This window comes from Nycticebus coucang, chromosome 1 (genome assembly GCF_027406575.1).
Source record: "Nycticebus coucang isolate mNycCou1 chromosome 1, mNycCou1.pri, whole genome shotgun sequence".
In the NCBI taxonomy this organism is placed as follows: domain Eukaryota; kingdom Metazoa; phylum Chordata; class Mammalia; order Primates; family Lorisidae; genus Nycticebus; species Nycticebus coucang.
This window is the reverse complement of record NC_069780.1, coordinates 155,033,494-155,050,461: the sequence shown is the minus strand read 5'-3', so window position 1 is coordinate 155,050,461 and position 16,968 is coordinate 155,033,494. Positions and strand designations below refer to the sequence as shown.

At 38.6% G+C, this 16,968-nt stretch overlaps 1 protein-coding gene across 1 annotated transcript in view; it reads left to right on the top strand.

The window, feature by feature from the left end:
• The window catches only part of ITGA1 (integrin subunit alpha 1), a 164,563-nt gene that overhangs the window by 52,904 nt on the left and 94,691 nt on the right, over positions 1–16,968 (top strand). Inside the window, exon 2 of the mRNA XM_053590825.1 lies at positions 16,773–16,893. Coding sequence (XP_053446800.1) covers positions 16,773–16,893 — 121 coding nt within the window. The remainder of the gene's footprint in view (positions 1–16,772; positions 16,894–16,968) is intronic.

The window sequence follows — 16,968 nt, the reverse complement described above, 5'->3', positions numbered from 1 at the left end:
CTTCCTAGTACATGGATGGCCATCTTCTGGCTGAGTCCTCACGTGGTCTCTTCTCTGTGTATGTACTGGGGAGACAGGCGGGGGAAGAGGAGCAGAGATGTGGTGTCTCTTCCTTATAAAGACACAAAACCTATCAGATTAGGACTCCACCCTCATGACTTCATTTAAACTTAATTACCCCCCAAAGGCCCAGTCTGCTAATGCAGTCCCTTTGGGGGTTGAGCCTTCAATGAATTAATTTTGGCAGAACACAAATCAATCTAGAACAGAGCTCTAGCTATGATGTAGCATTCATAATTGAGGGAAAGAAGAAGCATAGAAAAAAGGACACAAAAGGGCAAGCTTCTCAGAGGAATCAGGAATACTTCTGCGTAGGAGTTTCTGGAATGCCCTGCACAGCACTTCCACTTACCTTGCGCTGGCCAGCATTTAGTAACAGGGCTGCACGGATGTACAGGTTGTCTTCTAATCATGGGTGTTGCCGCCCCAGGTAAAGACCTAGGGATCTTTGGAAAGGAATAAATAGATAGTAGGAGTTAACCAACCATTTTTCTCATATCCAGAAATTGTGATAGGCAATGAGGATGAGAATATGAGTTCCTAACTTTAAGGACTTTAAGGACATCCCAGTTGAAAAGAGAAAGTGTATACCAACTAGTTACCTGCAATAGAAAATCAGACATCCTATGGGATAAATATGTAGAGATTCTTTAGGAACACAGGGGAAGAGTGATTATCAATGTGGAGAGTTGGGGAGGGTAACATTGAGGTAGCCTTAGAAAGAATGATGAGAGTTCACCAGGCCAAGAGATGAAGAAAAATTTCAGGGGGAGGGAAAAACTTTAGCAAAAATACAGGCCAATCATATAAAATGTTTCAGTGAATGCAAATATTAAAAGATGACCGTAACTTGACATTCTGAGCCAAGAGTAGTAATGAGAGTGAACGTTGGAATGAGGCCTTATTAGTGAGTCTAACATGCTATTTAAGGAGTGGGACAGCACTTATTTGGGTGATGAATTTATAAACGTGTGTGTGTGTGTGTGTACAAGAAGCACTTCTGAGGAAATGTGGTATTAGATTCCATTAATGTTAGAAGGTGTGGTTTTTGTTATTATTGTTTCAGTTGTGCTAATTTCTCAAGATCCAAATAACAACTTAAAAACAGAGAGCTGAAAAATACATGGAATGTCTTTTGCCTGCTTCTTGATGGGGTTGTTTGTTTTTTTCCTGGCTAATTTGTTGGAGTTCTTTGTAGATTCTGCATATCAATCCTTTATTGACGTATAGTTTTCAAATATTTTCTCCCAGTCTGTAGATTGTCTATTCATTCCCTTATTTCCTTTGCTACGCAGAAGCTTTTTAATTTAATTAAATCTCATTCATTTGATTTGAAGTTTCTATACTTGCCTTTGGGATCTTATAATTTTTTTTTTTTTTTTTGCATAGGCCAATGTCTAGAAGAGTTTTTCCTATGTTTTCTTCTGTAATATGTATAGATTAATGTCTTATATTGAAGTCTTTTATCCATCTTGAGTAGAAAAAGAAAATGTGTACATATGCACACACACACGCACACACATCATGGAGTACTACACAGTCATAAAAAGAAATAAAATAATGTCTTTTGCAGCAACTTGGATGGAGCTGGAGACCATTATCCTAACTGACATTTCTCAGGAATGGGAAACCAAATACCACATGTTCTCATTAATAAGTGGGACACAAACACAAAAAGATATAAAGCACATTGGAACCAAGAAGGGAGAAGGGTGTGGGGGTGAGGGATAAAATTTTAACCTATTGGGTGCAATGAACACTATTCTGGTGACAGGCACACCAAAGGCCCTGACTTTAGCATTATACAAGGTATCCATGTAAAAAAAAATATTTGTACCCCCTTAATATTTTGAAATTTAAAAAAAACTTTTATTTATCCATCTTGAATTAATTTTTGTGAGTAGTAAAGAGATAGGCGTTCTGTTTCATTCTACTGTGTGTGGCTATCCAATTTCGTCAGCACCATTTATTGAATAGGGCTGCTTCTCCCCAGTATACATTGTTGTCCGCTTTGTCAAAGATCAGTTGTCTGTAGGTAGATGGTTTTCTATCTATTTCTCTATTCTGTTCCACTGGCCTCTATTCTTGTACACATACCATGCTGTTTTGTTACTATAGCCTTCTAGTATAGCTTGAATTTGGTAATGTGATGTCTCCAGATTTGTTCTTGTTGTTTAAGATTGCTTTGGCTAGTTGGGCTCTTTTCTGGTTCCAAATGAAATAGAGAATTATTTTTTCTAGATGTGTGAAAGATGATGTTGGTATTTTGATGGGAATTGAACTGAATCTGTAAATCACTTTGGGTAGTATGGACATTTTAACAGTGTTGATTCTACCAATCCATGAGCATGATGTGGTTCTTCATTCATTTGTGATTCTTTCCTCAGTGTTTCAAAGTTCTCTCTGTAAAGATGTTTCTCCCTGCTTCGTTAAGTAATTCCTAAATATTTTTTATCTTTGTAACTATTGTGAATGGTATTGAGTTTTTGATGTTACTGTTCTAGACATCAGCCTAGGCAAAGAATTTATGGCCAAGATCCCAAAGGCAATTAAAAAAAATGAATAAATAAATGGCATGTGAACAAATTTAAAGTCTTCTGCACAGCAAAGGAAATAATAGAGCAAATAGACAATCTACAGAATGGGAGAAAATGTTCACAAATTGTACATCCAATAAAAGGCTAATATTCAGAATCTACAAAGAATTCAAGCAAATCGGCAAGAAAAAAATAACTATTAAAAAGCTGGCAAAAGGGCGACACCTGTGGCTCAGAGGAGTAGGTGCCAGCCCCATATAGTGGAGGTGGCGGGTTCAAACCCAACCCTGGCCAAAAACAGCAAAAAAAAAAAAAAAGAAAGAAAGAAAGAAAGAAACATATGAAAAAATATTCAACATCACTGATCATAAGAGCAATGCAAACTAAAACTTCAATGAGGAATCACCTTACCATTGTCAGAGTGGCTCTTATTAAGAAGTCTATAAGCAACAGATGCTGGTGTCGATGCAAAAGAAAGGACCTCTTACACAGTGTGCGTAGGACTGCAAATTAGTACAACCTCTAGAGAAAACAGTATGGAGATTTCTTAAAGAAGTAAAAGTAGACCTACCATTCACTCCAGTAATTCCTCTATTGGGTATCTAGCCAAAGGAAGTGAAGTCATTTTATCAAGAAGACACCTGCACTTGAATGTTTATTGCAGCAGAATTCACAATTGCAATGATATGGAATTAACCCAAGTACCCATCAATTCATGAGTTGATTAATAAAACACACACTTCCTCCAGACATATTACTGAGCCATATAAAGAAATGAAATAATGTCTTTTGCAGCAATTTAGAAGGAACCAGAGCCCATTATCCTATGTGAAGTATCTCAAGGATGAAAAAACCCATACCACATGTACTCTATAATAATTTGGGCACAGAAAGAAGTAAAAATTATTGGAGATCAAGATGGGGAGGAGAGTGGAAGAAAGGGGTAGAAACCTACCTAATAGGTACAATAAGTACAATGAACACTATTCAGGTGATAGGTGAGCATCTGTGCTGGTGGGGCGGTGGGGTGGGGCTGTGGGGTGGCCCTTTTATATGGGCCTGTAGGAGATGGGCAAGTTACATAGCTTGACCCAAAAGTTAGAGTCCTCTGGAAAACTTTGGGGGTGGAGTTAACCAGATCCTTTGTATCATTGTCTTAGGAGGAGGGGGGGAAAGGGTTCATGTGTGACTGCAGTAGGCCTCCCCAAAATGGACACACTTATGTCCATGACTAAATCATTATAAAAGCGATCCGTGTAACAAAAACATTTGAACCACCTTAATGTTTTAAAATTTAAACAAAAATTAAAAATACATGGAATGATGACCAATGATTGAGATTAGAAAGCTTTCTAAAATTGCAATATGTGAGCAAAATTGTCCACTTCACTTTCTCATTTATCTGTATTAATCTTGCTTATACAGTATTCTGTTGAACCTTGCTGATAATTATAGAAATCCCTTGGCATTTCTTCCTTTCCATCATTATATGCTATTTTTTTTTTATGTTCTCAGAAGAAGCTGTTCATTCCACTTCTTGCATCCTAAACTGGGTAATGACGTATTTCTTTTGTATCTTCCCTGAATGCTTATTGTTCATGAAATAGAAATGACTGGTGGAAAGTGTTACTTGACTTACTTCCCTATTTATGAAACTTCTTTCAGAGTAAGGAATTATGAGTTCATGGAACAGTACATGTGTCTCTTTCTTAATGTAACACTAGGTCCCACGGGCAGGGTAGTTTGCACATCTCTGAAGAAGCAGTGGTCCAATCAGACTGAACAGCACAGAACGAGGATGAGAAATAAGAAACTAGGCTGTAGATAAATACCAACAACATTATGGAAGACAGAACTGCAGAAAATTCTAGCAGGTGGTATCTTTTCTGGCCTGTACTTTGTGGCTTTTTTGCCCTTGTAAGTTGACCCTCAGGGATCATACCAGAAGATGACTGGGAGAGGACAGGTCCTATAACAAACCTCCTTGGGCAGATTTCCACCAGCCTACTGTTGACTCTGCTAACCTCTGAGGTTATCATATCTCCCCCTTTTCCTGGTCAGCCCTCCTCATATCTGCTGCTTCCCCCTCCCCTCCCTCTCCCTGTGACTGAAAGTACTGAGATGGCAGAGAATAGGAATGATAGGATAATCAAGAACTTCCAGTCAAGTCCTTAATCTTGCACCTCCCTGCATCTCTAAGAAACAAGAATGACATTGCGATTTCATTGCTAAAGAAGTTATAAAAATCGGGGGAAACTGAAGGAGAATTAAAAGTGTTAGAGAAAGATCACATCAATGCATCTTCAAACGTATCATGAGAATTACACAGAGAAAATTGAAAAGCACTGTTTATTGTAAGATACTTCAAACGAACAAGAAAATTACAAGGACTACTAATATAACAAATACGTGTGCTCACTACCCAGCTTTGTAAAATTTAAACATTTTCCTATAATTGTTTGTTTTTCATAAGACTAATTTCATTAAGATTTTTGAGAAAGCCCAAGGATGAGCCAATCTCTCCCTTGCTTGACATCCAGACCAACTGAGAAATGATAAAGAATTAGAATGGCATGCAGCTAATAAATGAAATTCCCACTGCTGAGCTCCAGTGTAGCCTGACTTCCCCTCTAGCTCCAACCTTTCTTTCCCTAGGCAAGCTCGCTTCTAAGGAGGGTGTGGGCTACCCACACAGTTTCTCCTTCCACCCACCAATTAGCAGAGTGCGAAAGGTGAGTGAGTTTAGAAATAGATCAACAGGAGTATTGTAGCTACTAACGCACTCTCCACATGAAAGAAAACATCAGGATTGGAAAGTAAGCATTTTCCTCTAAAAATGCACAAGGTGAAAGCCGCATTTTTATTTTCTTCAGGACCTGTTTTTTTTTTTTTTTCCTTTGCCTTCCCCCGGTTGAGAAAGAGGTGGTAACCTCTACCCTGAATTTTGAGATCCTTGTATGTAACAAGTACTTAGTCACTAGTGTTGTAATCCTAAGTATCAGAATGCTTCCATTTAAGGGAAATTTTGGCTGCCAGTTCTTGAGGATCTTGCCTATAACATCTGTATTTACTTCAATTTCAAGATACTCTCGTAGACTAATGGAAGGAATGTGAAAGATGATACGACCAGATAGGAATAGCGTCTGGACCCAAGGATGTTACTGCTCCACTAACGTTCCAAGTGCTAAAAGATCATCATGGTTTTAGCAACCGCAATTATAGCTAAGGAAACAAAATTTAGAGTTATCTCAAAACAGAAAAGAAAACATCAAAAAGTTATCTCTTTCCTCTGAAAAGAAAACAAGCCTTCTCCTGACCCTTGGCTTCTGAAAGATTTCAGCATTCCAGGCTACTGAGACTTTCCTTCATCTCTTGTAAACAAACCCCAGTGTCCTTTAAAATGGTTTCTGATTTATTCTCCAAATATTTCCAGGTGAATAACAGGTTACAGTGGTTTGGCTTGTTATTTTCTCTCAAGAAACTGGACAAGTTTTAAGTTAAGCAGAGCTCATGAAGGAAGGGAAATGTTTGGTAGTGAATGATATAATGGAAAATTGCTATAATAAGTAGCTAGGGATGGAGAGAAATTATACAGAATCATTTTAGTTTAAGTGGCAGTGTATTATTAGGGGCAGTTCTGAGCCATCCAGAAAAAGAGCCTATTACAGAGTATAGGAAAATCAATAATGGCATCGCTGGACAATGAAATTTGTAGTTAAAACCTTCGAGGTGACTCTGAAATGGGAAATTGTTTTCTTATAGATTTTGGTTTTGATGGAGGTATACTGTTAGAATTTGAATAGTATTTTGTTAGCTTCATGAAGGCCTAATCGTTGACCACTTATGTGTTAAACAAGAAAGCATTTAGATAACCATATTCCATCAAAAAGGAATGTTATAAATCTATATACTTTGCCTCCTGCTTCTGAGAAATGTGGCAAATATATACATGAAGGGTCAAAGCAACCTAAATCTAATATCGCCTTGGGGTTCACAGCAAAATAAAATATAGGTACACCTCATTTCACATGTCGATCAGATCCTTAAAAAACCTCGCATAAAAATTAAAACATCGTTAAAAGTCTAGCCATCCTCTGTCTTTGAAAGAATGTGGTAGCTAATTTAAAATGCCAGCAACTGTTTTTCAATCTGAATAATCACAACCTAATTAATGGATTTTTTTATATGTTGAAATTCACTGAGTGAAGAATACTTATTCTATGTTATAGGTGATATCACATTGCATAGGAATGATCACAGTTTTTAAAGAGAGCTTTAAACTTTTGCTCCTCAAATTTCAACAATCTGAATAAATGCTTTGAGGCAGTATGTATATTTGAAAACAGTATGACTATTCTTTTCCATTCATTTACATTTTATTTTTTATTACATCTCAGTGTGTTTTCACCAATTTTAGCTCTAGACTCCAAATTGTACAATCAGGGAAAGAAAGAATGGCTTTGACTCTTTTTGTACAATTTGGACATTAGGTAACTTAATAAGCTTTTTTTCATGTTTTTGGAATTCACTGGGTCAGTCACTAGCTCAAGTCTTACCCAACTACCCTATACACTCTTTCCATATGGGAGTGGGGAACCTGCGGCCTTGGGACCACATAAGCCCTCCTGGATTCTTGAGTGTAGCCTTTTGACTGAATCTAAATCATACAGAACAAATCCTTATAATAAAGAGACGTTCTGTGAAGTTAGAATTAGGTTAAGGGGCCACATTTGGGGATCTGGAGGACCCCATGTGGCCTTGAGGTTGCAGGTTCCCCACCCCATTTTTTCAATTTACATATAATTTCTTCTCAGGGAGATATAGGAGCAAGTAACACATGACCAGTCCTTAGGTTATTTTTATTAGTATGCATAGCAGACAGTTTCATGGGTCATGAGATCAAAGGGATAGTATACAATGTTAAAGAAATTTTCAATTTCCTGATACCTATGAGGGTTATTAAGCGTATAAATAAACAAAAAGGAAACAGAGTAACTCAGTGTCCCCAATGAAGCAACGACAGTATGTGAAGTAGTAATTTATTTCCCATTAACCCACGTGTGTGTGTGTGTGTGTGTGTGTGTGTGTGTGTGTGTGTGTGTGTGTAGCCTTCAAAACCCCACATCCAAGGTATCAAGAAAAATTGGCCACTTTAATATAAGAGAATTGACAATGGAATCTCTTAGTGCCTGGAATTTGAAATTGCCAGTTAATGCTACTAGGTAAATTAAAAATCTACTACCTTTTTTCCCCCCGACTCTCAAAAGTACCTGTTGTGCACACTGAGCAGAATAGTCTTAAAGCTGGCAGTGCCTTACTGTCTCTCTGTAACACACTCACCCACCCACGCACACACACATTACTGAGAAAAAATTATATGTAAATTAATAAAAATTCATTGAAAAGCTTTTATTAACAAGACTACCCCTTTTATCAGGTTCTTATATGTGCAAAGACTCCACATATCATATTCCCGAGTAAATACTTGAATAGGACGCCACCCTGCTTTGTTTTGGAGCGTGATACCCCTTCCCACCTGGAGAGCTCCATGCTGTACAGTCACAAAAATTAATGAGCTCAGCACTCAGGAGGCCAGGGCAGCTGGAGAGCAGAGGCTGCGCTCATGTTGCTTGCACAAACACATGGGTTGTGTTTCCCACAGTGGGGGCTAGGGACCCCTGAGGTTCTGCAGCTTTTTTATCCTGCAAAACAGAGATCCAGAAGATGATGCTAACAGGGTGGAGGAGGTGGGGTTCTGAGACTGTTTAAGAACTTCAGAGATCAAGAGGAGGGATAATCTGAGAGTAGCTGGCAAGGCAGGCAATTACTTGTGGTGGGAGGATAAGGGAAGGGCGCCGATGTCTGTAGATCCTACAGAGGAAAATAAACACTGGGAAAGAATAAACTCATGTAGAAAAATTTTAAAGGGGGATTTTTAACAAAGGATGTTTGGGAAACACTCTTTTGGAGTTTAGTATTCTGGGCAGCACTTAGGAAAGGGGACAAATTATTACAGCCAGAATGACCTTTATACTAAAAGTCCTTATTTTTTATTTATTCCATCCTGCTCCATGTAACCAACTTGTGTTAAACACCTACTACATGCCAAGAATTATTCCCACCATTCACAGACAGATATACACACACACACTCACTTTAAAGTTCAAATGCCATTTGTAATAACTGGAGGGCCACAGGACTTTAAGCACTAAAGTCAAAACAATTCACTCACTACAGCAAGCTCAAGATCAAAAGCAGCTTCCCAGGATAAAACTCGGAAAATGCCTGGATGCTGAGGTGTTTATTTGACTTGGCTTTTCTGGACTTTGCTGATGGAGGTAGATATCTTGCTGACAAATTACATCATTTCTGATGAAAGGACTTTGGTGAGGTTTATTGAGCCAAATTGTCTTCTTACATAACAGAATAGGGAAATTCCAGTTGTTCAAAGAAGATACTGAGTTAAATATATGTATATATAAAACATATATATATTTTTGCTGTATATATGTACATATCTCATATACATGTATTACAGCAAATATAAATATATATATATATATATTACAGCAAATACGGGTTTCCTGTATTAGAGATTGTGATGTCATTTCCAAGTGCTTATATTGATTCTGTACTCTTTGATCAAGGCTCTATAATTTTTTACTTAAATTATCTTTATTGCCCATATCTTTATCACTAGAAGTCTTTGGTTCCTTCTTCTCAAGTTTGCATTATTGTAAAAATGATCATTTCAAATTTCAAATCACCTGGAATGATGTAGTAGTATAGTTTTTGGGCAGACTCAGTTATACTCTGAGTCATATTTTATCTTTTTGTAGCAACCATGTACATCAAAATTGAGATTCAACTCACTTAGCCTATTAAGAATAATTAAACTAATTCAAATTTCAGATCCACAGAACTACTATTATAAAGATATTTTGTTTTGTATTGAGGAAAGGAGCTTCCAATCTTCATTAAGTCTTATTATCAAAATGCTTTTCTTACAACCCCCTAGATTGCCCCAAAATAGAATTAAAGAGGATAAAAAGTAAATTTGGAGATATAGAAAATACTTAATGTATTATGTTATTAGTTCTAGTGACCAGATGTGACTTTAGGGGTTCATACCTTTCAAACAGTGATGAATGAACTCTTTCTACCAGAAGGCTTTGGCACAAGAAGTAAGAGCTCCCCAGATGAACCAGTGCTGCGTTTGGGGAGTGTTAGAGCTCGACAGTTCTGCACCATGGAGATCACATTGCCTAGGAGTGTTCTCTGATTCTCAGGTGGCTCAGGACCGTGACTTTAATAGCACAACCTGAATATATTACAGTCACTGCAAGGCCACCCTCTCATTGTAACAGACTTGTAAACCTCGAAGTAGGTTAGAGGGGACTAGATTGTCATTGAATGAAAGAAGACCCGACTTCTACAGGCTCAGAGACTGAGTGGTGTCTTAAGGACAAATCCCATCCTGAAGAACTGAGATAAAAGTCCAGGGGACCTGACTGCCAGGTCAGGGGTCATCTGCATCTTCCTCCATGGCTGAGGCCCTCATCTTAGACTTCCTTTCTATCCAGTTAGATGGAGTTGGAAATGGGCAATTGTTACAGAAACAAGTTGATGAACCCACTGCCCTGTCTCCACTGATGTAACACCTCTGTATCCCTTTTCAAGATGAAAGTCGTCATTGAAACAAGGAAAAAAATCTTCTGAAAGAAAACTCAAATGCCAGAAAATAAATTGACTTTTTGGATTCTACTCATGGAATCCATCTGTTCGTTGACTGAGCATTCTCTGTTATTACATGCATAATTTGTATTTCTCACAGCAACCAATACCAGGAAGTTATTTGTAAGCTCTTTCTAGATACATGTGTAATAAGCCGAGGCTCACAGAGGTTGATTCACTTGCTGTATTTTTTGCAGGTAGGTTGTAAGCTCTGAGACAGCTGCAGCATCACCTTTTATGACTATATTTCCAGGGCCTACCATGTATCCAATCTAGAGTAAAGACTTGGCTATATTTGTGGAGTAGTTAAATATATAAATGACTTGATAAATAATACAGATGAAAAAACCAGTTTTAAATCCCAGTTCATACATCTCCAAAGATCACCATCTTTCTGTATAACCAAGGAATCTGCTATTAAAACCATTAATTTCCTGTAAGTACATAATTATTATTAAGTCCTGTCTTAATCATATATCATCATTTTAATTTTTATATTAAAAATAATAAAAATCATGTTAAATTCATGATTTCTCCTATTTTCAGGTCAGATAAAAATGTGAAGGAAGTTATGAAAGAAAAAATAACATTTTAATGTTTCCCTTGTTGCCACTTCTTTGACACCCTCTTGTCTTGGGCTTGTAATTTACAATATTCAGAATTCCATTAGCTATTAAATATTACCATCTGGATATTATAAGGTCAGTATTTCTAGACCACCTGGTCAAAGACAACTCCCTTGGCCGAGCGTGGTGGCTCATGCCTACAATCCCAACACTGTGGGAGGCTGAGGCAGAAGGATTGCTTGAGCTCAGGAGGCTTGAGGCTTGTCTGAACTAGAGGGAGACCCCGACTCATGAAAAATATTGAAAAACCCAGCCAGGCGCTGCAGCAAGTGCCTGTAATCCCAGCAGCTTCAGAGACTGAGGCAGCAGGATGCCCACAGCCCGAGTCTGAGGTTGCAGTGAGCTACGACGCCATTGCACTCTGCTCAGGGCATAGGGTAGAACTCTGTCTCGACAAAAAAACAAACAACAACAAAAAACAGGCAACTGTGCGCATATGCTAAAAAAAAAAAAAAAAAAAGACAACTTCCTTCATTAAAAAGCACACTGCAATGACCCCCTTGTTGGAAGTGAAAGATGTGCAGAGGCAGTGGCCTTCCTTCAACCACAAAGTTCTCTGGAGATGCCTGACTCTGTTGCTTCCATTCAGCTTTTCCGGCCACTCCCACTCTCAAATTCTCCAAAGATGATTAAGAGTGTCATGAGCCATGAGTACTGTTTGGAGCTGTGTAATTATTTTTATTTTTATTTATTGAACCAACTCAATAGCACTCCAGTTATGGAAAAACTTATGATGGATCCCAGAAGACCAAAGTTTAAGTCCTGTCTCTGCCATTCATAGCTGCCGAGCCTCGAACAAATCACTTAATTTCTCCGAGCTTCAGTTTCCTAAGACACAAAAAGACAGGAAAGCCTACTGCCCTGCCTAACCTCCACAGGTTACTGGGTAGTGCAATGCCACTATGAATATGAAAAGGTTTGTAAGCAGAAAACACTGCAGAACTTCCTTCTCCCTCTCTTTCTCTCATTTAGTTGTCTTACACATCAAGTTCCAGTCCAGGGTATAGAAATTGCACAAAATGATTTCTGTTAGGAGAGACATCCTTCAATATCAACAATCCCATCTTCCTCTTTGGTTGATAACCTTTAGATATATAATACATATAACCATATTTGAAAGGGAACACCGTTTTCATTTCTTTTCTACCTAAACATATGTGTCCTAGCCAAAGTCCCTCCCAGAGCTGGATCTGGGGCCTGTAGCTGTGACTTCTCTCCTTCTCCAATTCCCAAAATCCCGGCCAGGCCTCTGCCAGTGCAGAAAGCCTCCTCCCCCAATTTTCCTCTCAGGAGATGGAATTACACAGAAGTGGCCTCTCTTCTGACCCCATCTCACATCACCTTTCACTAGCTGGTTTAGGGCTAAGATACAAACATTGAAGTCAATGTCAACAGTGGCGAGTACTTCCTGAGCTTCCTCCCCCTCATCTTCCGGAAGGTGATAATAATGATGTTTAATTGTAGAGCTGCCGACAGATTAAATGAGAGTAACGCATAGGAAGCACACAATACAGTTCTTATCAGGAAGGGAAAAACCTCTTTGCTGCTACTACATGTGAAATCAGAATTTACTTTCAACATCTGACTATTGTGTCTGTTTATGTCCTATCATTTTTTATTATTTTCCCTATATTGCTCCTTCAATCATCTCAGTGTTTGCTTTTGGGTTGTGAATATATACACTTATTTTGCTTTACTTCTGGTACATAAAATTCCGAGACAAATTGGTATAACAAAATGAACACTGAACAAAAAGTTATGTGAAGCTGCTTTTATTGTTTACTCACTCCTTTAAATCAAAAGAACAAGATGTAAACTCTGTTTTTTATGTCATCTCCTGTGCTTCGGTCTCCATGGTGCCTCAGAAAACATGAAAGAGGTTGATTTACAATCACTTCAGGCAAAGTGCCTGTTGAATTCTAAGGACAGGAAATGAAAAGAAATGTGCAGCCCCCTCTCCCCACCCCCACCCCACCCCTGTCATTCCACACAACATGTAGAATAAATAAACAGGCCCCCAAAGGAGACCAGAAGTTCTTGGTCTTATGTTAAGGGGGTCCTGTGAATGGCTTAGGGGAGCAAGTATATTAAAGATGATGATATGATGGGAAAATCTCTCAAGTGGGCGAAATTGACCTTGATTAAAAGGAATCCCTTTCTATTTTTGTCTAAAGCAGTGGTTCTCAACCTGTGGGTCCCCTATATTAAAGGGATGAGGCATTAAGAAGGTTGAGAACCACTGGTCTAAAGCATGGTGAGGACTTTTAACGTAGGTAAATTCCATTACCTTAATTGACATTATGAAAAAGAAGTTACCATGTTATAAATCTGTGCTTCTCAAACCTTAGTTGAATATGACTCACCTGGGGATCTTGTTGAGTTGTGGATACTGATTCAGGAAACCTGAGCAAGGTCTGGCACTCAGCATTCCTCACACACTCCCAGGTGATACAGATGCTGCTGGTTGGCCCATATTTGGTTTTCAGTCACCTTTTTCAACAGAGTAATTGGTGAAATTGTTCTGGTCTTCAGATTTTTATTTATTTATTTTTATTTATTTATTTATTTATTTATTTTATTTTTTTTGCAGTTTTTGGCTGGGGGTGGGTTTGAACCCACCACCTCCAGCATATGGGGCCGGTGCCCTACTCCTTTGAGTCACAAGTGCCACCCTTTTATTTATTTATTTATTTATTTATTTTGAGACAGAGTCTCACTCTGTTGCCCTTGGTAGAGTGCTGTGCTGTCTTAGTTCACATCAACCTCAAACTCCTGGGCTCAAGCGATCCTCTTGCCTCACTGCCAAGTAGCTGGGACTACAGGTGTGCATCACAACGCCCAACTATTTTTTCCATTTTTAGTAGAAACAGGAGTCTCCCTCTTGCTCAGGCTGGTCTCCAGCTCCTGAATTCAAGTAATCCACCCATCTCAACCTACTATAGGATCACAGATGTGAGCTGTCACCCCCAGCCTAGTCTTTAGATGTTGAACATGGGTTTTCAATTGTAGGAAATTCTGACCCCATGGGGATTTGGCAATTCATGGAGTGCTACTGGCTTCATATGGGTAGGGGCCAGGGATACTGCAAAATACCCTCCAGAGCAAGGGATAGCCTTCATAACAAAGACCCTTCTGATCCACAATGTTAATAGTGCCAAAGATGAGATTCTGTGCTATAGAAATACATTTTGGGCATTTCTGACATCAAAAAGAGTGATGAAACTGTTCAAAAAATAAATGAGTAAGAGGGAAGGAGGGAGGGAGTGGGGGGTCATGGTGTGCGACACACCTTCTGGGGGACGGACACAATTATAAGAGGGACTTTACCTAACAAATGCAATCAACGTAACCTGGTTCTTTATACCCTCAATGAATCCTCAACAATAAAAAGTAAATAAATAAATAAATACATAAATGAGTAAAACCTGGGAGGAAGAGCTAGGAACATGTACTTCAGGCATGTATCAATTAACAATGAGGATAAGTCCTGAGAAATGTGTTGTTGCATGATTTTATCATTGTGTGAACACCACGGAGTGTATTTACACAAACCTAGATGGCATAGCTTACTACACACCCAAGCTATATGGTGTAGGCTATAAACCTATACAAGATATCAGTGTACTGAATACTGTAGGCAGTGAGAAAAGGTACAATGAAAATACGATATTATAATGTTTTTTTTGAGACAGAGTCTCACCATGTCACCCTCAGTAGAGTGCCCACAGCTTATAGCAACCCCAAAGTCCTGGGCTTAAGCCATTCTCTTGACTCAGCCTCCCAAGTAGCTCGGACTACAGGTGCCCACCACAAAGCCCAGCTATTTTGTTGTTGTTGCAGTTGTCATTCTTGTCTAGCTGGCCCGGGCCAGACTTGAATCCACCAGCCTCAGTGCATATGGCTGGCGCCATAACCACTGTGCTACAGGTGCCAAGCTGACATTATTATCTTATGGGACCCCACTGTTGAATATGCAGCCCATTGTTGACCAAAACATTGTTATGCATGACTGTATTTAGTTTTCAGTAAAGAATAAGCAGTGTTTAAAACTCTTCAAATACATGAAAGACTATTATGATTAGATGGTAACCAGCTGTTCTCCATCACCCTTGAAGAATGAACAGGAAATGTGCATAAAAGGACCTGTGCTATCCATCTATTCTTTTTTTGCGCCTTCGCGCCAGCCAGGCAAATCTCTTCATAATCTTACAACCTTATTTGTCCCGTCTGCATCTTATTCCTTGCAGAGACCCTCTAAAATCCTGGGCACACATTTTCCTCTCACTGCCAAATCTCTTCCCCTTAAAAATTTCTAGCTCCATAATTTCTTCCCTAAGATGAAATAGTTACCAGTTCATCACTGAGTACAGCACACATACATCCTCCTTCGGTGTATTCTCTCCCTACACAAATATGCTGTTGGTCAGATGTGTGTAAGGAGCTATGCTAGAGTTTGATAAGGGATAAGAGAAATGACTAAGAAAGTCCCTGATTTTAAGAATTTTGCAACCTAGGGGGAAAAAAATCTCATACAGATGACTACCATATAGATAGCATTTAATAATTACCTCTATGAGATTTGTCTTAAAAAATAAAAAAGAAGGTTTTAGGAGTTGAAAAGATTACACAAGTATATTTATTGCTTGTTTCCTTGTAGAATAAATTTTCCCTAACTTAAGTTGCAATACTGTGCATCCAATAAGCACTTAATATTGCTACCAATGTTTAAAGATTATGTATTTGAGTAGTCCGGACTGAGACTATTTTGGAAAGTGTATATCAGTAAGGATTAACCCACTTAGAATCTAGAAGACTAGGATCCATGTGGCTGCATTATGGCCTGTACAAAGGAGGCTGAGCTAAACCTCCTCTGGATCTGCCAGACGATACTCTGTGATTTTATAATGCAGTGCTCTCTGGGAAGAATTGAGTTACATCTAGGAGGGAAATACTTTGAAGCTTCACAAATACACTTTAAAAACCAATACCAAGGAAGAAATCTGTCACCATCCATTTGAGGGAATAATTCCAGAATTTCTGTTGGAGACAATTTCACTTACTGAGAGTTTCCAAAACCTGGACTTACAAGGAAATCGGAACAACTCTGACTGAATATGTAGTATGTGCCAGGCATTGAGTAAACCCTTTAGATACATCATCTGATTTAATCTCGACAGGAACCTTTGAGATTGTCACCAAAATGACATCGTAAGGAGCCCTTATTGGCATAAGCATCCACCCACTGCTTAGAAAGGGAAGCACAGCAAATCTCAGACCAGTGTAGAAAGCCATCTCTGGGTGGAGATGATCAGCTTGCTTTTCCCTTTGGAAACAGCAAAGAAAAAAATCTCTTCTCGTGGGGCTTTAAATGATGATATCCACATCCTCTGTAGTTGAAATGAGAAAATGAGGCTGTTTATAGTTCACTGGTGGCCACAGTTTGCTGTGGGGCTCACTACTGGAAAACTGTCTGCTACTGTATTAGTCATGTATTAGCATGAGTTTCCGCCAGCTCTTTGCTGCACATTCTGAAATCTTTAGTTCTGGGAAAGATACACATACTAAATTACTATGGAGTTGTGTTTGAATGTTAGCACTTGTGTTCTTTAAAGCCACTGTCTTAATACAGTTAATATTGGAGACCTTCCTTAAGGTTCTCATTCTTTAAGCTTTATTGCTTTAAGCTTTATTGCTTTTTTTATATAATAACACAGCTTTCAATAATCAACTTAAGAATGCCTTTTATAATTCAAAACATGACGAAGTCTTAGTTAACTTTGTGTAACTGGCCTTTGCTTTGTTTTCCCTCCTAAAGTTGTGCTGGGCTTCTGCGTATCATTCAACGTTGACGTGAAAAATTCAATGACGTTCAGCGGCCCAGTGGAGGACATGTTTGGATATACTGTTCAACAGTATGAAAATGAAGAAGGAAAATGGTAAGCCACTGGATTTTGATGTGTTGTTTAGTTATTTTACAAGGTAATGGGAAATACCATTTGACTACAATTTTT